The sequence below is a fragment of the Rissa tridactyla genome, chromosome 7 (genome assembly GCF_028500815.1).
Source record: "Rissa tridactyla isolate bRisTri1 chromosome 7, bRisTri1.patW.cur.20221130, whole genome shotgun sequence".
NCBI classification, from domain to species: domain Eukaryota; kingdom Metazoa; phylum Chordata; class Aves; order Charadriiformes; family Laridae; genus Rissa; species Rissa tridactyla.
In genome coordinates, this window is record NC_071472.1 from 11,377,417 (window position 1) to 11,404,139 (window position 26,723).

Genomic DNA, 26,723 nt, shown 5'->3' on the forward strand with positions numbered 1-26,723 from the left:
AAGACTCCCAATTTGATGCCCACGCTTGGGTGGTGTTGTAAATTTTTAGAAGAGCACGGGCCAGTTCACAGACAAAACCATTTTATATATTTAGCGAGTGATTTTAATATGACATCAAAATACTTTAATATTACTCTGTCTTTCTAATATATTTCATTCTTTTACTCCAGGCTTTTCAAGTAGCCATCAGCCAGTCAGTAGCATTGATGCTGAGAAACGGGCCTCAGTTTCTCATACAGATGGCACATACATTTCAACAACATATACCAGAGGAGGAGAAAGGACACTCCTGTCTATCTCGAATAGCAGCACCTCTGCTGACTCCTCAGAAAGTTCCACCTTTTTTTCTGAGATTTCCAACCCTTCTGATTCATCGAGGTCTTCTGTGGCACAGGACAGGAGGAACAACATATCCAGCGATGGCAGTTTTGTCGAACCATCTACAGAACCATTGCTGGTACACTCGTCCAAACTGTTGACTTCTGCTTCTGCAGGCAGTGTACAAAATACAACTCTCTTCAACACTGACTCTCAGTTGTTGACCACTGGCAGATCATCTGTGTCTTCATCAGCATTTCCAGCCTCTTCCTCAGTGTCACCGCTGCATCACTCCCTGTCATCAACACCACCGCCAACTTATTTGTTTACCTCATCAGAGTCATCTGAACCACTTTCGTCCTCTGTGATGGCATCTTCACCCCCTCTGCAGGCTTTGTCATCCTCATTGCCCACTTCCTCATTGCTTTCCCCATCTTATTCGTTAGCTTCTTTATTGCCTCTGTTTTCGTCACCATCATCCATCTCGCAGTCCAACGATAGTGGTCAAGCAAGCACCTCTGTAGCTACAACTGTGGCCAGGCGGGTGCCCTCCACAGCTGCTGTGGCTGGGACCTCACCCAGAGGGACCAACAAACACAATGTCACGCACCAACCCCAAAACAGCACCACCTTCACCCCCACCGGCTCTTCTCCTCTTCTCACGGCGCCCATGGAGCAGCTTGGTGGACGCATCATGTCTGTGTCCATTCCTGTGACGGTAATGGAGACCACCTCGCCGAGAGCCACCACCGCCCAGGGAGGCAGCTTCGGGAAGGCAACATTGCTGCCCACCATGACTCATGATGCCCCACGGGCTGGGCCAACGGATGCACCCCTTAGTCCCTCACCAAGTGCAACAAACCACAGCGCCATCATCCCTGCGGTGGCACTGACAACGGTGAAACCTCCTGTGCTGACAACACCAGCCAGTCGCCAGCCAACCCCAGGTGATGCTAGCACCACGAAAGCCCACAGAGCTCAAACGCCTGCTGCCACTAAGCTTGTGTATACCACTGGTGAAAGCACAGAAGCTGTGGATCCCACCACTGCCAGGCCTAGTAAAGTCACCAAAGAAAACATCCCTGTTACAAGTCCTTCTGAAGCCCCTCCAACCAGCAAGACCACTGTGAGCATTGCAACTACTTTGGCTGCTACCAAACCAACCACTGTTCCCCTATCAAGTAGCACGACTGGGCTGAGGACATCGTCTCCGGCAACAGGTAATATGTCTAATGGTGCTCGCCAGTGGTGGGGCTAGGGACGAGGGGGCCAGCAATGCCTGGGTCCCCTTTTAAGGGTCTTCGAAAGTTTATACATGTATGTATGACAGTCGGTTATCAGAAGGGTTTGAGGATAAAAACTCGGTGTCCATGTTGGTATTTTTAAGCTGAAGGTTTAGCAATCAAGCTGAACTGCTGGAAAAGGGTGAGCATTTTGGTGAACGTTTCTGATAGAAGCATTAAGCTGAAAATGGAGAATTTCAAGAAAATAAAGCTGACTGGCCTTCCAGCTAAGCGTAGGATGCACTTTATATTTGTCGATGGATCAGCAATATTGATCGATACTGATCAATGTCTATCTTATTAATGACAAAAGGCGATTGGCCAGCACTTGGTATTTGTGTTGGAACTTGTATTATTACAACCTATGGTCGTTTTCTCCCCAACTCACTAAAATAATCTCCTCCTCAAGGGCCTGTTGCTTCTCCTGCTAGGCTACGTACCGTAGTGTTGCTCGGTGCATTGTTGCAGTCATTTATTATCGCTGCCAGGCTCCTTATCTTCTCAAGTAAATACATTCAGCGAAGTTTCATATGAATGGAAATTGATTCCGTGTTTAAAGTTCAGGAGCCTGGCCCTTATGCCACTGTAGGATATTGTGTGTGCTAATTGCATTAATCACAATGAAATACTGGCAATAGTATATATTCCATACAATAATTAAGTATTTAAAGGTTATTTTTCAGGCTGATTGGTTTTAATTATAGCTGTGGCTTCATGCAAAAAAATTCACTGTAAGGGAATGGATTTTTTTTTATCCCAAACTAATGTAATGTATCCTTTTTACCAACTGATTCAGACTTTAGCCAATGTACTCTTTCCTTTAAATACCGAGTTTTGCCATTTACCAGAATGAAAAGATCCTTCTGCTGCCTGAGACGTGGTGCTTTGTTTGTATGTTGGCACTCACTGCTGTGAGAGAAGAAACTGCCCTGGTCCACGCTCCACAAAGTGCAAACTGAAGGATGGCAAAGTGAAAGCCAACGTTTTAAAATGCACCCACTCATTTCTGGCTGCTTAGATCAAAGACACCAAATCTCCGTCTCGCTGATGCTGAGATGGTCGTGCCAAGCTAGTTGAGACTCAGAGATCATGTCAAATGGTGTGTCCCAGGTCAACTTGGGACTGTCTGGTCTGCAGGGCCAGCGTGAGGCCACGGAGCATCGCGGTGCTGTCAGAAATACACACACGGGTTTGACTCTCACGCTTTGTGCTTTAACCACAAAGCCCATCCTTCCTGCCTCTGCTGCAGGGCTCGGCAGCAGCTGCAAAATAGGTACAAGGGGTGCGTAAGCTGTCTTGCTGATCTTGTAGCACCTTGTCACCAACAAGTCCACAGTCCTGCCTACAGTCTGCCTTTTCATGCGTGTGTGACGTGCATTTGTGCTCATGTGAGTGATACACATGCAAGAGGGGCATTTTTGACCAGGAGGTGGCTTTTTTCAAAGGGAGGTACTGGGTATCTTCTCCAGAACTTGCAGTTTGAGTTGTCGAATCTGTGAAGCACCTGAGACTAGCGTCATTAATGCCCCGAAACACCGTATTTCACAGTTGGTGTCTGCTCCCCAAGCCCTTGCTCACCCAGTGGGACGTGCATTACGAGTGGTGGCACAGGCAGATATTACTGCTGTGAGCAACCCCAACCTGGCACGGAGGAGCCTGCAGCCCTGGTAAAGGAGGTGTCGGCAGCTGAGAATGCCTCCACCATTGCTGGGTAACCTACAGACTGCATCAGTGTTCAAGCAGTAGCTTTTGTTCATGGAAACAGGGCTTGGATGAAAAGGGCAGGACTTTGGTGAAGGAGCCCGTGCTCCTGTGTCTAGCTCTGGCTGCCAAGGTCCCTTCTTTGGTCTCTCCATCCATAACTGTAGGGTTGTTTGTCTTTGGAAAGCACGCAGAGATCTGCAGATGAGCAGTGCTGTAGACAAGCTGGGTGTTAATATTAACATGGATCAACACTGGATCCCAAGAGCTTCTGAATGAATATTCAAGAGCAAGTGGTTTGTATTTATTCTTTCAGCTCCGACAGAATAATTAAGAACCAGATAAATAGTAAGTGCAAATGATGCAATGAAGCATCTGGTAACGCTCAGGGGGTCACAGAAGAGGAGCCAAGTTGATCTTTTTTAGCCCAACAGTTGATGATTTTTGTGATTCTGTAACTATAGCCTGGTTTTTTTTCTGCTTTTGTAGATGTGGATAAATGTCTCTCCAACCCTTGTCCTGCGCTGGCCACCTGCAACAACACCCGTGGCTCCTATATCTGTCAGTGTCCTCTTGGATATGAGCTAGAAAAAGGAAAGTGCAATTTAGGTAAGAAAACAAAAGTGAAAAACCAGGGGAGAAAAAGATGGAAATAATTATCTGTAATCGTCTAAAACAAATTAACCTAGGCTCAGACTAGTTCAGGAACTTAATGTTCCTTCCAACCATCACTTTTGACAAGAGCCTTTTAGTGTTTGTACAAGTGCAGTGTCTAAAGCCTGTCGTGTTGGGGTGCCCTGGGGAGCAGGCACAGCGATAGCTGAGGGTTTCTTAAAAACACAGCAACAGAGCGGTGGGCTCGGGCTTGTTAGTGAGGACAGATGTGCCCCTTGTGTCCCTCATGCCTTTTACAACCCCCCAAAAAGCGTTCAGCAGCTTATCGTAGCTCCCAGCCCGGCAAACCCGAGCGGCAGCGCTTGGCTTGGGAGAAGTGAGTGGGGCTATTGTGTAACCTGGCTTCAGTGGGACCAGCCATGTGCGGAAAATTAAGCAGCCGTGAAAGTCTTTGCAGGCTCAAGGTCTTGTTTCATACCTTTAGCATTTTTCATGCAGCACAGTTATTAGTTCGAACTCAGGTTCTGACCCCCTCCTTTCTATTAGAGGGACTCTCAATCTCAAGGATTTACAATGTCCCATTGTAACGGGGAATTTGTTTTGCTAGAGTTTCTTCTGACCCTTAATCATCAAGGATTAGAGGCATGGAAATTTTGCTAAGGGAACATGGGTGAGGTGTCCCTGAAGGGTGTTTTGAAACATTTCTTCGAGTTGGAATGTGTCAGCTTCTAATTTAGAGAGTTGTTTTGATTATGCTTTGAACTGGGATATGGGCAGATTATGTAAATACTGAGAAGGTGATTATTTTTACCTGGAGTTGTTATATTAGAGCTGTCTGGTATAATATTTGTGATTAAGATAGGCTCTGCGGATGGGAAAAAATGGGAAAGAATTGGAGGCTTTATAATGTTATCTGCAACCGTATTTGCTTTTCTGGTGGAACATAAAACTGAAGCTCTGAGTTCTCATTTCCACCGAGTATCTCATGACACTTAATACAAGATTTAGGGATATTATCTCTCTGAGTCTGGACAACTCAGATTATTGCATTCTGCTGCCATGAATCAAATATTAATCTAAGCATGGAAAAATGCATCTTTTGGACCTCTTTTCAAATGTCATTGCTCATTCTGTCCAACAATTTGAAAAATGAAAATGTCCTTTCTACAGTGCTTTATTTTGACTTGCTGATTTGCTTTCCTTCCATGAGAGGGAGGGGTAAGAGATTTGAGAGGTTTAACCCAAGTTATTATAAATAGCTTTGGTACCTGAAACTATCTTGTTAATAAACTTAGCCAGCTCTTTTTGTGGTTTAGGGGTCTTTTTAAATTAGTCTGTGTTTCTGTAGGAGATGTATGAACTCTGCGGTGAAATGCTGGCTGTTCAGCAGCATTGAGCTGTGGAATTTGACTGGGGCTGTGGGAACATTGCAGCAACCCTCGGGAAAACTCCCAAGGCTAGGACTTTGCTTTTCTGGGGCAGTGACTGTCAGATTTGAGTTTTCTATCTGTTGCGTGAAGGGATTTTCCATGCAGACAGTCTCTGATGTAAGGCGGATGAAACCGCAGCTACACATGGCATGGAGACGTGTGTTCCGACTAACTTGTCTTATTCTCCTTTTTAGTAAGAATATTTATTGGCCAGGTCCCCCTGAAGCTTAATATTACCCATGGGAAGTATGCAGAGCTCCTACATGTTGAGGATGAAATCCTGTCGATGGTGAGTGTCGTTGCCAGGACTTTGGCAATGCTGATGGGACAGGTCCCCTTTGCTCCTTTTATGGTTGTCGTGGAAACCCATAAGAGTCTGTAGAGTGGATTTAGCCTTTTTAATCATTGAACAATCCTGGTCTGATGTAAAGGACTGGTGAGATGTACGTTTTTAAATCCCAGCACGCTTCTCTCCCCTGCCGTGCCCAGGCTCTCAAGACAGCAGCAGAGATAGGGCTCCTCACGGTAAATCTCACAGGTGCTGGGGCAGGTTGGACTGCAGCTGGTGACACCTTGCTCTTAGCCAGACCCCATGGGATGAAGCACAGCAGCAGCACCCACCCATACGTACCTTCCTTTCGGTGGAGTTTCCCAGTCACGCTATTGCAACCATGTGTCCTCTGATCTGTTCAGAGCAAGCCCTGGGTGAGCTGGTGGCTTCCCAATATGCTGTGCTATCTGTTGCTCCAAAAAAACTTCTGGGCTGGGGATAGGTACATCTCTGTGTGTTATTTAGCCAGATCATAGCATGCATGAGTTTGTCCTGTTGGCAGTTCCTGGGCTGGCTATCCCAACTCTTTTTGGAGTAGGTGATTTGGACATGCTGCCAAAGGAAGGGGGAGCTGGGGTGAGTCTCGTTGATGCTGCCTGCATGGCTTGTGCTGGGGAGTCAGCACAACCAACCGCATGGATCCAGGGAGAGGGAGGCTTTGAGCTCAGCCTCTCTCCCAGGGCTCTCTCCTCTCTGGCTTCTGGCTCGTCCTCTACCTTGGTGGTACAGTGGGACCCCAGGCAGGTGCTCAGGACAAAACCCCCAGGTCTTCGTTCTTCTCCAAGGCTGTGCAACGGTGACTCCAGCTGTCCCATGCTGGCAACAGTACGGCGCATCTTTCTTATTGAGCAGATGAACTGCTGGGATGCTCAGAGCCCCCTTGAGCAGGCAGCTCTGGTGAACACAGGGGATGGTGTCAGTGACCGAGGAGGGCCATCCCATGCTGCATCCCACTGGGCTGCTTCTCTCCATCATCCCCTGGGGCACTAACACCTGCTTTCTCCTTCCTTGCAGCTTGATGCATCGCTGTCGGGCTTACCAGGGTACCACCACTCCACAGTTAAGGCGACCAGGTAAGGCTAAGGCTACCAGGGGAAGAGTGAGAAACTCAAGCGTTCGGGATGTTGAACTTGAGATCTGTGTTCTCCATTTTGAGTCGGTGCTGGGCTTGATGCAATCTGGCTCAGCAGTAGTGCAGGGCATGGAGAACACCTGGCCACCTTGCCTGGCTCTCCCGGTAGCATCCCCCTGGCCTGAGCAGCTTGGGGATGGGCTTGTGAGCTGCCCAGGAGGGATTTATGGCTGGTTTCAGTGAGCTACCAGCACCACTTCCAGCCCCAAATTTATCTTTCTGTGTGTAAGTTTGTCCTGTTTTTGAGGTCTGTTACAATGCATGGCTGTTTCAGTATGTATGCAATATTGTGTCTGCAGTGCAAGCATTGCTTGCATTAATGAGTCCTATGTATAATGTGCATTAATAAGAGTCCTATGTATAAGGTGCTAACAATGATATCAGACTGACCCGTGGTACTCAGGGCTGTTTTGTTTTGTTTTCTGTTAGGGAGGCAAATTTTGTGCATGTTTCAGTGCAATCCACGTTCTCTTTAGCATCCAACGTGACTTTCTACGATGTTGTCAGCAGCGTGAAAAGCTACATTCGAGCTTGCAAATCCCCCACCGAAGCCTGCCAGTTCATCTCCAGCCTGAAACCGCTCCACAGAGGTAAATAGCATCTGTAGGAACTGTGATGGGAAGGGAAAGGGATGTTTTATTTGGCTCCTTTTATAACAGGGGGAGAAAGATTTTGGTGTTTGGTAAAATCCCTCTGAATCTTTTTTTATCTTATATAAATGGAAGTCATCTTAAGAGCTCCGCAGTACAAAAGGGATGCAGATATCGAGCCTTATCTTTGCCACATGTGTGAGAAATCTGCCTCTCTGTGAAAATATTGTGCAGCACAGGATTAGAGGCATTGTAGGGCAGCCTTTCATCTCCGGGATGTGACACCGGGCCCCGGCCAGATCAAAAAACCATAAGTCTTAATTCCACCCGCCCAGCCAGGAGCCAGGAAACGGTGTGAAAACCGAGACAAATCCCCCCAGTGAAGTGGATTAGAGCCACTGGAGGCTACACGGGTGTCGTGGTTTAGCCCCATCCGGCAACTAGGACCATGCAGTGGTGGGACGTAGAAGAGAATCGGAAGAGTAAAAGCAAGAAAAGTCGTGGGTTGAGATAAAGATGGTTTAATAGGTAGAGCAAAAGCTGTGCATGCAAGCAAAGCAAAACAAGGAATTAATCCACCACTTCCCATCGGCAGGCAGGTGCTCAGCCATCTCCAGGGTAGCAGGGCTCCATCACGCATAACGGTTACTTGGGAAGACAAAACACCATAGCTCTGAATGACATCCCCTGCCCTTTCTTCTGCTTCCTCCAACTTTCTATACTGAGCATGATGACAAATGGTATGGAATATCCATTTGGGCAGTTGGGGTCATGTGTCCTGGCTGTGTCTCCTCCCAACTTTTTGTGCACCCCTGGCCTGCTCACTGGTGGGGTGGTGTGAGGAGCAAAAAAGGCCTGGTGTGCTCAGCAACAACGAAAACCACCAGTGCGCTACCAACACTATTTCCCATCCCAAATCCAAAACATTGCACTACACCAGCTGCTAGTAAGAAAGTCACCTTCATCCCAACCAAAACCACGACAGCAGGGAGCTGCGCTCTCCTGCCTGCGCAATTTCAGTGTTGCAGGGTGTAAAAATGGTTCACAATTAAGAGCTTTCAATTTCTGTACCAAATCCTCTACCTGCCAAAGGGGAATGTGGGTCTGGCACAGAGAGACCTGGAGAAGCACGTCAGTGTTGTGCAGGACCTTCTCCAGGTGGACCCCAGGTGGTGGCCCTCTGCCCTGCACCTCCAGCTCCTTGCTTTATGAGTGTGCGATAGAGGAGATTTAGCCGTGAGACAGAGGAGATTTAGCCGTGAGAGGTACCAGCAGGATGCAGTGAGGGAATACCCTTGAAAATGGGCTCCTGCAAGGAGCTCTATGACTTCAGAGTTTGAGGCTTCGAGGTTTGGCTTTGAGGATGAAGGGTGTCAGCACTTAGCCTGGGTCTAGCAGGAAACCCCTCGGATCGTTTTGGCAAAGTAAACACAAAAATGAGATATTTATTGTGTGCTTTTATTTTACGTGCCGTATTTTAAAGCCACACTCCACCATGGATTAAACTAAATTGTTTTGGTAGACCTGCTCAGATTATATCTAGCCGTTACCTCTGAAACAATACTTCTTGTAAAGTCTATTTCTAACTTAAAATAAGCAGAATGAGAACCAAGTGATGTTCTTGTGTAAGTGCTTAAAAGAAAAGATGTCAGATCAAAAAAAAAATAATGATGATGGATCTAGCAGGGACAGGTTTATAAAAGGTGAGTGACAAATGAGTGACACGTTTTCCATAACATCCTATTTCTCATGAATATTTTTTCATTTGTTCATACCATTTAGTCTGACCTCTCAGTAAACAATGTAAATTCAGTGACACAGTTTCTGTCATTTACCCACAGTTTTCCTCAATGCTCATTGTAAAAAATCTGACTTTCTAAATTAAAACACTGCTTCAAAGTAATGTAAATGAAAGGACAAATTCTTCCTTTGAAAAATGAAAAAATCCAGTGCTTAATATTGAAATGGAAAAAAATTTTTTGGGCTGAGCAAAATGTTTTGCTTGATATAAACTTAAAAATTGATTTGTTGAACTGTCTCGAGGGGTGAATGTGTTTCAGCTCGAGCCAAACCAAATTTTTATTTTTCATTTCCCCTTCTGCCTCCGAGCTGAAACATTTATTATTCGCTCCCTCTATTTGCCTGTACAAACAATGGTAGATACGCAAGAAATGGTGACAGTGTAATGTTGGCTGTCTCCTAATGGAACAAATGTTATTTAACAAAAAAAGAAAAGAGATTAAAGCAGGACATGAGCTGAATGTGATGCCTGGGGAAAGCAAATGTGCGTGACGGTGGGTTCAGAGAGAACCGCGCTGATGTTGGCCGCCTCTTCCCAACAGTCGGCAGCTTGTGCAAGCAGAAAGACCCCGAATGCGACAAGGAAACTTCTGAATGCACCGACTTCGATGGGGTTGCGCTCTGCCAGTGCAAAAGCGGGTACTTCAAATACAACAAGATGGACCACTCCTGCAGAGGTATTGCTCTTTGTGTGGCATATTTTGCCTGAATTTTGCTTTAACTTTTTGTTCCAGTGGAAATGAGTGTGTGTCTGTATCACCGTGCATGCAAGAAGCTCAATATTATGAATAAATATTAGCAGCTCAAATTTCTTTTATATAGTTAGGGGACTTTTCAGCAGACGCTGAAGATACTGTCTCTCTCTAGGAATAATATTATCTCTTTCTGGAGCACGCTGTGAGTCACGGTGATCGAGAAGAGGGAGAAAGGGGCCCGGCTGCTTTGGGCTCCAGTTCAGTGGCACAGAGCAGAGATGACGTGCGGCTCTGCCTGTTTTGATTTTGTCTGAACTCTCAGCGAACTTAGGAGAAGTGCTTTAAACTCACAAGCTTATATTAATACCTCATCAATATTTTAAAAATAAGTATCTGAAAATAACTATGAATTTATGTGCTCCTAATAGAAATTTAAAACTTAAGAGTTATATTATTTTTTAGCTACTCGTCAGATCATGAAATCTGGTGGTGCTACATTTTAAATAAGGTCTTTGTCCCTGTGCCAGTGGTCAAAATTACTTCTGTAGGATCAGGGTGTACATTCCCTCATTCCAGTGGTTGTTGTAGGGCTTCTGAAGAAATGGAGTTTTCTGATGACATATCAGTAAGAATTGCAATAGTGGTTATATATTGTTTCTGGCAGTGTCTGCTCAGATGCTGTTGAAATAGGAGGAGATGCTTTGTCAATTCCAGATCTGATCAGAGAGTGATAAAAACGTGTCTGGAAATAACTTATGTGCTGCAGACTCTGGGATGGACATCTCAGAGATGGGCATCTCTGGGTCCCAGATCATGGTCCTGCCTCTCCTCTGCTCTGTGGCTCCAAGCGAAACCTTTTTCCTTTGTGTTTTCCTTCCCTCCCTTCATCTTGGGGGAAGGATTTTTATTAGGACATACTGTCTGTCTCCACCTACCCTTGAGAGAGAGAAGGGCTCATGCAGTGAGCAGGGAGTTGAGCTGAAACCTGGTAGGCTTTTGCCCAACTTCTGCTCCATCACCGATGGTGGGGACCCAGGATGAGTTACTCCATTTTTCTTGTCCATGTCCTTTGCCAAGCAGTGTTGTCAAGATAAATACCTGAAAGGCACTGGGGTGTGATGATAACAGAGGGCTAGGAGATCTAACGTCTTGTACATGTGGTTACTCCCTACTTATGGCTCTTGTTCGCTGTGCAAAATATAAAAAAAACCCTGCCTGCACACAGTGGGGCCTCAATTCCCTCTTCAGCTCTCTGCTGTCAGTAGGAAACATCTTATTGATGAGCTCGAGAGTGTCTGAGGAACAGGGTTGATGCGGGACTTAGGCTGCAGTGCAGTGGCATGACGATAGCACTGACTGCATGGTGCCACGGCCCAGCAAGATGCCAGATTTTCAGCATCACTTTGTTCCCATCTGGGTAATCCAGGTGGTTGGGATTTTTAAAGGCTTTTTCAAAAGAAAAGCTATGGCCTTCATTTGATATTTAGGGCTATTTTCTGATAAATATAGCATACAATATACCAGCCTCTTTGAAATCCTCTGCCCTTTCAGCGACTAAACAGGAACTGAGGTCTCCTGAGCATCTGACCCTCATTGTGGGTCATGAAAATGTGGTGCGGTAACTCCAATTATAGTATTTGCAAAGAGGGAAATGGCTATTGTGCTGCCCTGTCCGGTCTCCCCCGTGGGAAGGCGGGTACGGCTGGGAGAGCTGCCGGGGTGTGGGGGATCAGCCTCCCCAACCCTCAGGGATTGTTCTGTCCTGCCGTGTGGTGTCTGTCCCCTAGGGCATGCGCAAAAAAGCATCCCTTGGACCAAGGAAGGGTTGGGTCTCCGAGCCACAGGAATTTGGACATGTTGGCAATGGTAGAGCTCAGCATGCAGTTGTGTCATCTCTGGGTTGTTGCTGGTTTTCAATCTTCCCAGTATCTTCAGGGCTGTTTTAGAAAGGGCAACAAACCCAATGTGCCAACTTTTCCAGGGCATGCTATTTTTAACAGTACAGAGGGTTTCTAGAGCTAAGCAAGGAGCAGCAAAGCATGTTTCCAAAGAGACGCCTGAGTCTCTTTCAGGAAGGTGAAAGCAAAGGAATCCCAAGTAGAAAAGCACGACTCAATAGCTTTGCTTGGCCCCTGACACTTAAGCCTTTCCTCTGTTCCCTGCTCATGTTCGAAAGCTTGCCGAGTGAGTGTGACAGCCTGAGCTCTCGTGGGAGCATCTTCAAAGGAGCAGGAAAGATGCCAGAGGAGAAAGCAAAGTGGCAGGAAAAGGCTGGGTGAGGAGAGGAAAAGACATAAGCACCGAGCATTTAAATAAGACAGAGAGATGGATGTTTTCAGGATCTTGCTTTTCCTCTTTACCGCCCCTAGAGCCTCCTGGCCCGACAGCTCTGTGCCAGCGGGGTCCCAGGGCTGCTCCTGCCCAAGACACGGCTCCAGCTTTGAGACCGCTCAAGGTGTACGTGTCCTGCACATGTTACGTGGCTAGGGCGGAGGGGGTGAGATTACGCTGGGCTCCATCCTCTGCCTGCAGGCTCCTCCGGGCCTTCCCAACACGCACGCAGTGGGCTGGGGCTGGGGCTGACACTGGGGTACACGGGGCTGCTGCGCTCATTAGCGAAGGCAACTCCAACGAGCTGTTGAGGTGATGCCTCCCTCCGCTTTACTGAGGATTTCATTATTGCCTGATCTTGTGGTTCGCTTTGGTAGAGCGTTTACTCCATAATGTTTTCAGTCTGCTTTTGTTAGCAAGTGAAAGGAGCAACCCATCCAGTCCCATTTTGCTAATGCCTCGGTGTTATGGATGAGCCAGGCAAGGATCCTTTGGGATTTACTACTCTTGCCCAGGCTGTTTCATGATTGAGGCTCTTAACTCTTGTCCAGTGACACCTGGTCTCTTCCTTGACTTCAAAGAAACCATCTTAGAGAGAGAAAAATAAATCCAGTGCATCATGATGAGATGCAGCAGGGGGGGTATTTAAAGAGCCTCATCCTCCCCATCTACAGCTCAGGGGGGAGTAAAAGGAGTAAAAGAGGTGGTGGAGGAGTAGTGAGGGTATATAGGGCAGAGAAAGAGACGTAAGACCAGCTGTAATGGACATCAGCTTCCCCATCATCATTGGTGCCAGTTGCTACGCCCCACAGGGTAAATGACATACTTAGTGACACGAGATGCTTAGTAAATGGGATATAGGCCAATGGCATTTTGATATGACCACAAGCAAGGCCAGGCAGCCAAGAGCAGAGTGCCAGGCACACGGCAGAACACGTCTCCTGGAAAGCAGAGACTTGGGTAGAGCTGTGAAGAGGGCTTGGTGGGTAAAGAATAGGTCCCCAGCTCTGGTTTCTAAGTCTAGTATGGTCCCTGGGTGCATTTAGGGGGCATGGGCAGGCAGAAGAGGGGAACTTTGTGATATCTATTTCTGGGAACCAGAAAACAAAAGTGGCGAAGAGAACCTGTAAGCATCCAGAGCAAAGCTGCAATAACCAGAGAGACTCAAAGATCTCAGTGCACTTGGCTTTGTTAAAGGCAAAGGAGTGATTTGGTGGTGAGGAGGAGAAATGTGATCATATAACCTTTCCCAGCCTAGCAAGAAAACATCCGAAGGCTGGAATTTGACACTGGGATAATTCAGACCAGAAAGAAGGTGAATGTTTTTAATGGCTGGGGAAATTAACTTTATGAGCATCTGACCCAGGGTTGTGGTTGATTGTCTGCCACTGAGAATATTAAAATCAATCTTGGATGGTTCTCTAAACTGTAGCTCCAGTTCAGCTATTTGATTTGAAACTGGAATTAAATTTAGGGAAGCTCTGTGACCTGTATTATGAGGGGGAGGTCACAGTCACATTGCTCCCTGCTGGCATCAATATCACTTGTTGGTGCTGGAAGAGCCATAAACTTCTGAATCCAGCCAGAAAACTAGTGCTCTCTGTTGGTTTACTATGATATTGCCAGCCCATCCTAATGGACAAAGTTGCACGTTTGTCTTTCTTTTCTTCCTTCCTCTCCTCCTTTGCTAAGCGCATCCAAAAATACAGTTGTTGGCTGTGCCAGATGTGTGAGGGGGAAAAAAAATCCATGGGCATGTTTTAGTTCTCTTAACAATCTAGTTTTATTCCCTGTGGAGTACGTTGCAGGGATTTCCCAGACCTCTGGGTGATGTTTTGCATGCAGACTCTGGAGGGTTGCTTCACGTGCTGCTCTGGCTTGTCCCTCTGCCCAAAGTGACTCCATCCATGTCACTCCTCCCCAGGTCTCTGTCTGAACTGTCTCAGGTGACCACCTTCACTGCCTCCGCAAAAGGCAGCGTGATTTTATCAGTAATCTGAAGTTTATAATTGTATGTCCAAAGTATCATCCCCTTTGCTGTTCATCAAAAGGGTAGTGTAATTTTCTCAGACAATGCAGGTGATGAGATAGCTGCCCATAAGCACAGAAATTATTTTATTTTGAAGCGATGGTTTCAGTATTTCACCAACATTTTGTACATAGCAGTTTTCTGGGTTATTTTGACCTAGTAAATTTAATTTCTATCATACGGCAAAAATATGATATTTCAAAATTTGATTTAGCTCCAAATTTGACAGAGAACAAAAAAAGGTGACATGAGGCAAAACATAACATACCGCTTTGCGTTACCCCGACTGCGTTTGCGTAACATTTTGTTGCAGTACTAACATTTAAAAGTAATGGATAATGTGCTCAAGTAGCACCGTTCAAATGAGGTTTCAGAACAAAAAGTGCAGGCACTCGCAGACTTTTTTACACTGCTATTTTGTGGGAAGCAGTAAAAGTGTGCAGCGAGGTTCCATTTGGAGAAGATGATGTTCTGCTGGGAATTACATTACCATCTGCCCAGCCTGTGCCAGGCTCTGGGCTGGCTCTGCCGGGAAGCCCTGAAATGGTCCTGTCAAAGCCAGCGGGAGGTGAATTTACGTGCTCGGTATTTTGCCTAAACCAGAGAATATATTGCATCACATGAGAGCCCATCGCGGTCCTGCTGTGCCAGCAGTGCAGACCGGCTTGTTGGTCCCCAAGGTTGTTTGGGGTGAGGCTGCCGTGGGAAGCGGGGATGGGAAATGCCTCCCCTGCACCACTACGCGGTGCTCACGGCCCTTCTCTCCTCTGTGTTTTTAGCCTGTGAAGATGGATATAAGCTGGAAAATGATACCTGTGTGAGGTATGGTGACTGTTCTGCCCTCCTCCTACCCCACCATCCTTCTTAATATTGCTTTCGTGACCTGTTGGCACAACTAAGCCACTGAAACTCCCTGTTGTTTTCTGTTACCAGCTGCCCATTTGGCTTAGGTGGATTCAACTGTGGAAACCGTAAGTACCGAGTTTTGCTTCTTTTAATATCCGCAGTGTCAGAAACGGGAAATTTGAAACAAGTAATTGCAAATGACTATGTCTAAAATGCAGTGGGTTCACACTGCTCTTGTTTTTTGTTTCTTCATTTTCTGTTAAAAATTATTTTGTTGACCTTTGAGAAACTTGACTTAATGTTATGTCCTAAGGAAAGGAAATCTCCTTTCTCTGGATACTCTCTCATGACAGCACATATAATGGGCACCCTTGAAGCAAGATATTCAGAGGTGAATCCATGAAATGTTGTTTGAATGATTCTGATCTATCAATGAAGGGAATCCATCCCACAGAGAAGCAAGAGCTTGTTCTTCCTTCAGCAGGAGATCCCAAACTCCATCCATTTCACTTGAAAATTTAAGGCGATATTGCTTAGAGAGGGAGGGAAGATGGGAAATAAACAGTTAATCCGTTTGCATGAGGACTGTGGATATGTTTAAATTAGTATTTGCAACTACATCGCTGTTTCTAAGTGAGTCTCTGTCTTCCCTGTCTGCAGCGTATCAGCTCATCACTGTGGTGATCGCGGCTGCAGGAGGGGGACTTCTGCTTATCATGGGCATAGCACTGATTGTCACCTGCTGCCGGTAGGTACCACCGCCAGCCCCGGGTCATCTCTGGCATCCTCTCAGTGGGTTACACCACACTTAGTGCTTCACATGTGAACCCCGAAGGACCAAAACATAGGTGAAAACATAGGGTAGCTAATCAAGTGGATTAATCAGAGATACTGACGTATTACATTGTGCTTTCATTTGGGACGTATCTTTTTTTTTTCAAGAACCCAGGCTAAAAAATTCAACTCAGTGTCTCTTAAAGATGCACATGGCAATTGTGTCCTCTAAAGATGGGGAGGCAAAAGAGTCCTTCTGACTCAGAGCTGTAAGGCAGCCAGGGAGCAGTCTCCAAACAGCAAGCTAAGTAGAAAGGAGAAGTTTAGGCAACAGCAAAGGTTGCTGGCCATTGCTCAAGTGGTGTTTGAGTGTATTTGAGTCTGTTTTCATTTTTCTTTATGGACAAGTCTTGCACGTGCTCTCACTTTATGAGTCTCTCCCTGTCAGGTGCACACACGCGTGTACACACATCATTCCCATACCAGCAAGTAGCTTTCGGACTAGATGCGAGACATGCTGCCAAGGAAGGTCTGCTTCATGATTTTTATATCATGAAAAGGGCTGCCTTGCAGTAACACCCTCTCCCCTCCATTCCAGCCCCTAAATCCATGATTTCAAAGCCCTCTGGTTAAAGTGGCCAGATGGATTTATCAGTAACATAGATGTGGCAGTGGTTTGGTTGGCACAGTGGTGTGCGCTTGTTCCCACGTGTTTTGATCCAGGGGGATGCCCGCAAGCCCCAGCCAGGAGGGGTGATGGCCAGTACACCTCTAGGGCCCAGAGTGCAGATCTCCGCAGGGATGGGCTGATCTTCTCATGAGTCCTGACTTTTGGCAGGTTATGTGACTTCCTGGAGGGTGCTCTGCCAAAGTCCACTCGTACAACATGGTACTCATGTAGGGGCATTTGGTGCCATTCAGACTTGCAGCTTGCAGGCCTTCCCTCTCATGAGTTAACATTGTGCCTAGAGGTGCTATAGTTAAGCACTTGGAGACTTGAATAGCATAGGGGCTCCCATAGGTTTTTCTTTCGTCCTAGATTTCTGTGACTTTTTCATTGACTCAGGGGAGCACACACATTTTTAAGAGACGATGGGCATAAGTTGGAACAGGAGAGGTTCAAACTGAACGTAGGGAAAAACTCTTTCACCAAGAGGACAGTAAGGCAGTGGAACAGGTGGCTCAGAGAGGTTATGCCATCTTCATCCTTGGAGATTTCAAATCCCACCAGATAATGCCCTGAGTAGCATGAGCTGACCTCATATCTGATTTTGCCTTGGAGCAGAAGATTGGACTACAGCCCTTCTGAGGTCATCTTTGTTCCTAGCCAAGGTTCATAACATGAAGTAAATCTCCTGAGATCACATCAGAAATGCATACAAGATAGTAGGATAAGTTCTGTGTTTTCACTTTCCTTAATTGTTTTATAAACAGGAAGAATAAAAATGACATAAGTAAACTAATTTTCAAGAGTGGAGATTTCCAGATGTCACCATATGCTGAATATCCGAAGAACCCCCGGGGACAGGAGTGGGGCAGAGAGACCATCGAGATGCAAGAGAACGGAAGCACCAAGAACCTGTTGCAGATGACAGATGTGTATTATTCGGTATGTATCTATCCCTTTGTGCCTAATATAGCAAAGATATATTCCTTTGGTTTTGGAAGGTCAGATCCCTTTCCTGCAAAATAAAAAAGCAGATAAATAGCTTCCGTAGGCAGCAAGGTAGTCCTATGGACTCCAGCTGTTACACATGTGGTGTAGGAAGAGTGCTAGGGAAATGTCTAGCAACATTTTGGTAGATGCCTAAAAAGCCCAATCCTAGAGTAGAGAAGGAGAGTTAAAGATTTTGGACAGGCTGCTAGGAATTCCTGTGGGTAGTTTTCTCCCTTCCACGCTCACTGATGATGATGGAAGGTTGAGACCTCTGCCTGGGGAACTCTGTCTCTATCCAGAGCTGTGATGCTGTTGTATCATCTGTCACTAATCTACAGCAACATACTGGATGTACTTGAGGTGTGTGGAGGTTACTCATGATTGAAAGTTGCAGGATTTCACCCAAATCACACATTCTGGACTCGTATTTTCCAGAGCAGAGAGCAGTAAGCAGTACTTTTTTTCTGGCTTGTATTTTAAGTTTTCCAGTAAGCAAGTTTATTGGGTTGCACAACATGAAGGGAAATAATCCTCCTTCCTGCTTCCAGTAAGAATGAGAGATTAGGAACTGAAAATGCATTTCCTAAACATTTTTTAAGACTTTTATTATGCTGGCGACTAGAAAGGGGAGCTTTTTAGCAGGGAGTAGGTGACGAGGGCTTTGCATGGATCTGCTCTGTAACAGATCAAACCAGGTGGCTTGATGTTATTTACTGGGTGAACGAATTGTACAGTCTTGGTCTTAGACGTTAAAGTTCATCAACCAAGTGTCCCCAGGAGATTTACTTAAGTAAGAGAAGGGAAAAGAAAGCAAGGTCATATCACTTTGTATTTGACATATAATTCAAGTGCCTGTGTTGGGAGAATAGGTACCTATGGTTAATGGGGAGAAAAGTGCTCCAAGGTAATACTCAAAGCAGGAGACTAACTTTGATTTTCCAGAAGCGTTTCCTTTTGGGATGGTTCTGAGACAATATCCTTTTCATGAGGGTTGTTTCAGTGCCTGAGCTCATCAGCACAATTCTCTTGGATTAAAAATTAACTGTGCGCTTAGACTGCACTTGGTGGAGTCAGGTAAACTTCAAGTGTCCTAATTGGCAAGATGTTGAAATTAGATTGCATCAGAATAATCCCTTCAGGCACTGCATAACTCCCACAGTAAAAATCATTCTAGGCTGTAGAGATCATTAGCGATCACATTGTTCCTTCTAGCTACTGAAATAACTGCTGGGAAAGGTGGTAAGGCTGTGCCTGAAGGAGGATTGAGTGTGAGAATAAGACCCTTTTTATTTAATTTTTTTGCTAATACAGCCAACTGGACTGAGAAATCCTGAACTGGAAAGAAACGGACTTTATCCTCCCTACACTGGTTTGCCTGGATCTCGACATTCATGCATCTACCCTGGACAGTACAATCCATCCTTCATTAGTGACGAAACCAGAAGAAGAGACTATTTTTAGCAGGGAGTGGAGAGGGAGTGGAAGATTGACACAGTTTTGTGGCCTTTGATCCCCAGGTACAGTCTGTCTCCTGGGCAGTTCAGCCCACATCAATCTTACTCTTCCCATTTAACAGGAAGGACTTTGAACTCCATGCCGAGCGTTGCTGCCCTGAGGAACGGTTACACTTGCTGAGCAGCAGAGAGAAGAAGGACGAGGATGGAATGGCTCCAGGTGCACATCACTAAAAGACCCAGATGGAAGCTAACACATATACTCTGAATTTGTTCTGTGCTGCTTCTTCACTCTTTACGCTAGATGGCATGCATGGATCAGTACAGGCAGATGAACTATGCCCACCACTCTGCATTGAATACCACTAGGGAGTGTTTTGTTTACAGATCTTGTTCACTGTTGACTATGCTTGTCTTCTTAGACAACCTTCATGCAAAGATTCACTGTGCAACTCCTATTGGTAGGGCAAGTTTGTCCACTCCCTTTTCCATCTGCATTGCTTTCTGCTTCATCCATGACAGGGAAGCTGGCTGATCCTCTAGACCTCACCTTCTTAGTGGTAGAAGTTCTGCTGATGGCTGGGTCTTCGCTGAAGTCTGGTGCCTGGAAATGTTGGCTGAATTCATGGGTAGATTGTGTCTCCAAGGAGTACAGGAAAGTTAGTCTTACCACTGCAATTCTAACTGAAAAAAAGACACAGTTGGTCCTGCACACTGCTTTGAAAACTTCCTCTATATAGGGAAGAGTCTGAGCATCTTGGTGTTTTGTCAGCCAGCATTGTTCAGAAGTGATGCCACTACACATCATCATAGTGTTTCCGTATAGGATCTTATGGGGCTCTGCTTCCCTGCAGGGATTTCAATGCCTGCAGAAACAGCAATATAATGTTAAATACTTGCTCACGGGGAAGAAAAACATAAGCTGGGAATTCAGCACGCTCCTTACAAGGAATCTGGGAAGACGCAATAATGCTATACCCCTCGTCGGGCAGGTGGAAGGTGAATTCTGGGCACTGCAGATGAGACACAGTTTTCACGCCTCCACAGCCCGCCTTGACTTCAGTAGGAGTTGTGGAGGCTTTCAGTACATTGGAAAATAAGGCTTACTGCAGTCAGTTGCATTTAAGGCAGAGAAAAACATGACGCTTTGAATTCTAGCAGAACAAAGATCACTGATGTTGAAGTGTTTTGCTTTCTTCCGTCCTAGTTTCGAGTGATTCAGACGAGGCAGGCTTCCTCACCTAGGTGTGTTAATTCATATTAATCACCTTTGCAAAAACTGGAGAATGTAAGTTATTACATTTCTCACCAAAGATCAGGTTGAAAACCATATTCTGACTTGAGAAGGGTGTTGAAAGAGATCTTATTAATGAAGTATATTTACCACTTAACTTTACTGCAGTGTTAACCTGAGTCATCCAAACCTTGACCGGATACAGGATACAGACGCGGATCCTTCCCCTGAATGTGACTTTGCTTTTAATTCAAGGTGATTGCTTGTATGAAGACATCAAATAGCACAATTCTTTAGCCATTAACCCACCATCTCCCTGGTGCATACAGAAGCTAGTTTCACTGAAGTTCACATACCCTCTGATACTCCCCTCTACCCCCGCAGTGTTCAACTACAAGTAAGTTCATAAGGTAGCTCAGCTCACTGAAGCTGTAAGGACCATGGGATGTGTCCCCCAGAGTGCCTAACCCCAAGTGAGAATGGCAGTTCAGATGCTGATGTGTTGTGTAGTTGCTCACCAGGGGCAAACCTGGGGTGATGAGGAGCCCTCTGTCACGGAGCAGGTACTAGTACCTGCGTCCTATAGATGCTGTGAGCCCCCAGACCCTTTCCCAGCACTTTGAAGGCTGGTTGTATTTCCTATCAGAAGTGAGCAACAGCAACCCAGAGGAAGGGCAGCTAGTACTAGACAGTCATCAGGTGCATGGGCTTAGCAAATTGCGAATTGCAAAGGATTTGAGTGAAAATGAGCTAAGACCATTCCTAATTGAAATCACTAATTGCTAATTGAAATTTGCAAAAGTTTGCAAATAATTAATGATGTTCAAATTCTTCTTAATGCTGCATCTGGAGTGAAAGGGTCTCAGTAAACCCAGCAGGATTTTCTGATCGAGGACTTCAAAACTTGGCTTTTTCCAAAAGAGAGAACTTTATTGCACTGAAATTTTCCCTCTGCCAGAGCAGGTAGATATTGGGAAATTTTGTATGAGAATGTATCTATTGTAGCCTGACCTTCCTTTTAGCTTTGGTAAGAAATGAGTCACGGAGCCAACACATAGTCCACAGGAGGAGGAAAAGGGTCTCTCCTGACCTGCAGCACCTTCTTGGGTGTCCCAGGAGGCCCGGCTCAGCGGCCAGGGGAGGATTTAGGAAGGCGTCAGCACTGGGTGTGTGCAGGTGCTTTCCTGTGCGGTGCTCCAGGAAGTCTTTGCGGAGCTGGCAGATACAGCCCCAGGTGATTCAGTCCCCAGGTCTCCACCAGCCCGGCCGCTCCCTGTGCTGCGATGCTTCCATCTTCACCCGCGCCAGCCAGCTCTCAGCTCCACAAGGGCAGAAGGCGTGGGTGCCAGACAGTGTGTTTTGACAGTTTATGACAGTTATTTTACTGCAGCTTTTTACAACCACATCCCAGCAGCAATGGGCAACAGGCATGTGACCTGTTTCAGCGCAGCTTGCTTCCGTTAAAGCTGCCACCGGCATCATCTTTGGCTTTTCCATCTCTGCCGTAAACCAAGCACCCCCTGCCAGTGGAGTGGGGTTTGTTGCTCCTGTCAGATGGGAGAAGGGTCTTCACATGCCCTCACACCCACTTTCAAATACGAATTCCTCCCTGCTCAGCACCTAACTCCCTGTAGGACGTCTAAATAAACGCAGCTGATTTCTCAGACTACTTAGATTACTTTTAGCTACTCCAAATTGCAAATTTTTGAGCACACTGGCTGTTTTTGCCAAGGGAATTGCTCCCCGCTATCCAAGAAGATAAGATAGAAGTGGCATGTTTCTTGTAAGGAGGATGCAAGTGATTCAGCCAGATGTGGGGAAAGGAAGAAAAACTACGCCAACACTGCACAGAAATCTGTTCTTGCTCCTGGCTGCTGTGGAAAGCTAAGGCAGCAGTCAGCAAGGGCCCATGGGCAGTTGTGTGGGTGTGGTTTTGATTAAGTTTGGAAAAAATGCTAATTATGTTGCTTGACAGGAAAAGATGTGAGAGACACGCATTTGCTGCTGTGGTGCTCTGCCAGTTGCACTGACAAAAGCCTCTCACCCACAGAAATACCCCCAGCACTCAGCCTAGGAAAGGCAGCCCCAGTGAACAGAGCAGCAATGCCCGGATTTGAGGGATCATTCAAAAGGGAGGCTTGTATGCTTAGCCTTCCTGTGTCCCTGCCATGCACCGCTGCCCGCCCTGGCCAGCCCTCCCAGCTGCCCTGGAAGAATCAGGGGCCTTTTGCATGCTATTGAAACCTCACAGCACTGAATTGGGCTATATGAGGAAAAAGCAGGACAGGAGCATTTTGTGGCACTTTGCCCTCCACATTTAAAGCATTAGGTAATACAGCAACAATGAATCTTGTTGCTGTTGTGGCATTTCCTGCAAGTCCCACTGTCACGGTCATGTCCTGAGTCACCCCTTGTGACCGGCCTTTTAAGAGGTATTTGCCTCCACACTGAGCAGTAGTAAAAGGCTTTAAAAATAGCAATGAATTGCAGTCACAGAGAGGTGTTTGTCATCTTGTGGAATTGTTTATGCCAATACACATAAACATTGCTTGCCGGGACCTGAGTGAGCAGCAGAGCGGGTTTGGACATTGCTGCAGACATGCCAAGTGCTTCCCCAGGGCTTGTCTCTGATGCTGGTCAATGGCCATATCCGTTCCAAATCCAGCTGGACGTCTCATTTTCTCATAGCGCTGTTTAATCTTTAGTTTTCTTCCTTAAATTAACAAGAACGGATGCATTTTACTTAAATGCTCTTCCTATGCTGACTAATGTTTTTTCCTCTTTACACACAAAGGATCTAACCGAGCATCCATTATAGTGACTGGGGTAACTCTCCCATGGACTGTAATAAAGTTTTTTTTTAGGCCTGAAGTATTCCACCACCAGGGTCACCTGTGTGTAGTACATGCTTTCCTGTGGCTCTGTATTCTGCCTATCTCTGTGATACTGTTGCTGCCTTTCCAGTTGTATTTATTTTTTTAAAGTATACTTACTACTGTAGCAGAACCTGTATTATGTGAGATTGAACAAAACAGGTTCAAGATCTGAAACACCTTCCTGAGAAGAGAGTGAACGTGAATTTAGTGTAGTTGTATTACTGATCAGCCAGCCTGTGTCCTATCGTGTAAGATCTTCTAGGGACATAGAGGTGCTTCCTGCAGTCACAGATAAGAACTCTTCCGTTCACTCTTACTTGTCCCTTCAGAAATGAAGGAAGATCTCCCAGTTTCCAAAGGAGCATGAGCTGTGTGTTTTGAAGATTTTGGGAGCCTTGCAATGGGTATTTAATTCTTTGTTCCCTTGAACTGCTGAAATTGAAAAGCAGGACAGAAATCCATGAAGGGGTAAGAAATAACATAACGAACAAAAAAAGAAAGGAATATGCTTACATGTTTTGGAGAAGTAAATGTCTAAAGCGAATGTGGCTTCTGTACTGTAGGGTCATATGTGGGATGACACCTTTCCTGTGTCTAGTTTGTGTTGCATGTGCATAATATCCTTCTTGAGGGAAAACCTAGAGAGGGTGCCTGTTGGTCCTCAGAAGTAGCATGTAAATGCTAAGTTCCCTGTTCTTTGTTTTGGCAAAATGCTAGAAGGGATGGGAGTCTTGCTTGAGTTAATGACTGCAGCAGGCATCCCCCACATCTGCAAAATCCTATGTGTAAAAGCCCTGTGGAATACAGTAAAAACTGATCACTTCTCTTGAACAATGCCATAGAATTCGCCTGACATAAAAGGTCTCCAATGAAATCTGCTAGGATAGGTTTACTTTAAAGAAGAAAACCCTAACTAATATTTAATAGTTTCCTTCTTTAAAGGAAATTGTGTTAAACTCAGTCATTTGTTTTAAGCCGTGTTAAATTCTACAAGACTTTCTCTCAACGGAAGGTCGAACTTGGCGTGTAAAATCATAATGGTTTATTTGAGCAGCTTTCAGAATTGCAGTAATAAAGCTTACCTTTCGTGAGCTCTGTTTCAACAGGTAAATTTTCAGCATTTGTTTGTGCTTCTTTTATCAACCTGAATGTAAACCTGCTTTATGTTCTTGACATTGCCCTCTTTCCTTCCCTGTATCTCTGAATGTTTGCTTCCACGTTGCTGGGGTTCTAAGGACATTTTCGAAACCAGTATTATTTAAAGTTGTATCATATTTTCAGCCTCCACTAATTATACAGTACTGTAGTAGCAAAATATAATTTTTAAGGATTGGATTATTTTTATACCTGCATCCAATATTATTAAATCTGGCGTTCTAGTCAGTATTATAAAAGGATACAATAAAACTATGAATATTAGTATGTCTCAGCTTTTTTATTGTCTTTAGCTTTCCCTGTAGAGAGATGCATATGCAATTTTAGATGGTTTTAATTATAATTAGAAATCTAATCTACAAAATAAGAAATGTTATAGTTCTTTTGTTCCCCTGGTGGTGCTTGGTGATTGAATAACTAAAATGAAAGCAAAGAGGAAAAGGGCACATTCTGTTCGTTGTGCTAAATGAACTTCTGCTCAGCTAAAATACTGAGGAGGGGAGGAAAACCTCAGGAGAGGTTGATGCAGCAGAGCTGTTTGCAAGGGCAAGGGACTCGACCTGACCGCAGTGAAATCAGCCCTACCTCACTGAGTGCCACTGGGGACCGTGAAGAATACACAGCTGAACGTCTCTCAGAGGAAGGAGGAGGGTACCTCGAATCCAGATGAACACAATGTCCAGCCCAGGCTGCTGGAAGAGGTGTGATGTGGAAGAGAATCTGGAATAAAGGCAGGTATGTTCATTTGGGACAATCTTTTCCTATATGGCTCCAGATGAGTACAACACTCAACTGCGATAGCAATTGGATGGGACTAAGGTGGGATTCATCTGTTCTACCAAAAGTTAGGTGGCCAGTTTGAACCCACCATCTGGCACCTCCAGTAGCCATGAAAAGAGACAAGTGTCCACAGAGGGTAGCTTACCCCATGGTAAGATATCCCTCACCCTTGGCAGCCGTGTCACAAGACCCCACACTAGACAGCTGCCCTAGATGAAGTGGGAGCCACTCGCAGAGAAATTCTGAGTCTAGAACATACTTCTTGCTACATCCTGAAACTACAGCCTACTTTCTACGCTGATATAGTACAGAACTGTATTATATGCGTGTTCCTTGTCTAGTGAGACGCCAGTGGGAAAATAAAGGAGGAAGTAACCCGATTAAATCCTGACATTCTGTTCACTTGCAAGAGAAGGACTGTTAACAGTGCCTCAGTTTTGTTACCAATACTATTGCAAGTTGTTCTATTTTCTGTGTGACCTTGGTGTCTTTTAAGGAAATTGGCAGTGCAAAAGGACTGGTAACAACATTACCGTGAGACTAGGTAAAAGACCTTTGCAGTTATGGACAAGCACATGATTTAACAGTCCTGCCCACTTCAGATTTTCATACCAGTGCCTCTGACACCATCAAATGCATCTACATTTTGTGCCCTCAACCATCTTGGGAACCATCTGAAAAGAAGTCAAAATGCATCTGCTTCCCCTGATTATGGGTGATTCTGTATGTATATAGCACTTTGATTTAGACTTCATGGACAGTTTTTTTGAACTTCTAGCTAATTACGATGTGTATTTCTACTTGTGTATGCAATATACAGTGGATGAACCAAATTTACAGGAGATACCAAAATGTACAGGAATCTAGTAAGGAAGAGGATTGAAAAAATGCACAGGAGGAAAGTACCTAGCTGAAGCACATGTAAGAGCTATAAAAGACACTTGCTCCTACTTTAATGTATGTCTTATGGCAGCGTGATTGCCCCTTGATTGCACGCAACTTAACAGGTAAATAATGAGGCTGCACAGGACTATGCAACTTCTAATAAACAAGGCCCTTTACCTTTCATACTTCTTTCTCTTGCCATAAACAAAGATCAAGACAAGAGAACAACTATTGTGTTTGTTACTAAATATAGAACACTTTTTATTCCATAATAATCATGTGTCAGTGTTCTTCATTGCTGTTTCCAAGCTTTACGCACAACAGTTTGGTTTTACAGCTTCTGGAAAGTTAAGTTAACTTTCTGCAAAGAAAGTTTTCTCTGTAATTCCTTAAAAGACATCACAGCTGCTGTGTCTGTGTGAATCTGTCTGGAGTAACAGTCAACTATCGTCTAAATATGTGCTTAATAACTGTATCATCAGAGATGCCGATCTTTCCCTGACGTCACTTCTCCTGTTTTGGTAATTCTGTCTGTCTGTTCTCCTAAACCATTCAGTCTCTATTATAATTCCCCCAGGAACTGGCAAGCAAATAGGGCATATGCCACCCTTTCTCTGGGGGCGAACTGGTTGTGGCCACTGGTGTGTCACAAAGTGGACAGGGGAGGGCAAGCAGAGATGAAAAGATCTGGTAAGTGAAGGCATATGTCTGTTCAGCACATTATTTCCTGGCGGAACTGATGCCTTTTGCATTGCGAATGATTCACACTTCCCAAACTCTGATGGTGATAAACAGGAACTACCAGGT

General features: G+C 45.3%; 1 protein-coding gene across 6 annotated transcripts in view; it reads left to right on the plus strand.

Moving 5' to 3' along the window:
- Positions 1–24,652, plus strand: part of HEG1 (heart development protein with EGF like domains 1) — a 61,534-nt gene extending 36,882 nt beyond the window's left edge. For 2 of the 6 annotated variants that reach the window (XM_054209524.1, XM_054209525.1), the window contains exons 13-23: positions 171–1,538; positions 3,792–3,911; positions 5,542–5,636; positions 6,693–6,751; positions 7,240–7,400; positions 9,743–9,877; positions 15,035–15,077; positions 15,189–15,226; positions 15,762–15,849; positions 17,310–17,484; positions 18,844–24,649. In XM_054209524.1, coding sequence (XP_054065499.1) covers positions 171–1,538; positions 3,792–3,911; positions 5,542–5,636; positions 6,693–6,751; positions 7,240–7,400; positions 9,743–9,877; positions 15,035–15,077; positions 15,189–15,226; positions 15,762–15,849; positions 17,310–17,484; positions 18,844–18,993 — 2,432 coding nt within the window. In that variant the 3' untranslated portion in view covers positions 18,994–24,649. Of the gene's footprint in view, positions 1–170; positions 1,539–3,791; positions 3,912–5,541; positions 5,637–6,692; positions 6,752–7,239; positions 7,401–9,742; positions 9,878–15,034; positions 15,078–15,188; positions 15,227–15,761; positions 15,850–17,309; positions 17,485–18,843 lie in introns of all 6 variants that reach the window. The other 4 variants (XM_054209528.1, XM_054209529.1, XM_054209527.1 and 1 more) reach the window with 3 other exon arrangements.
- Positions 24,653–26,723: the final 2,071 nt, after the last annotated feature.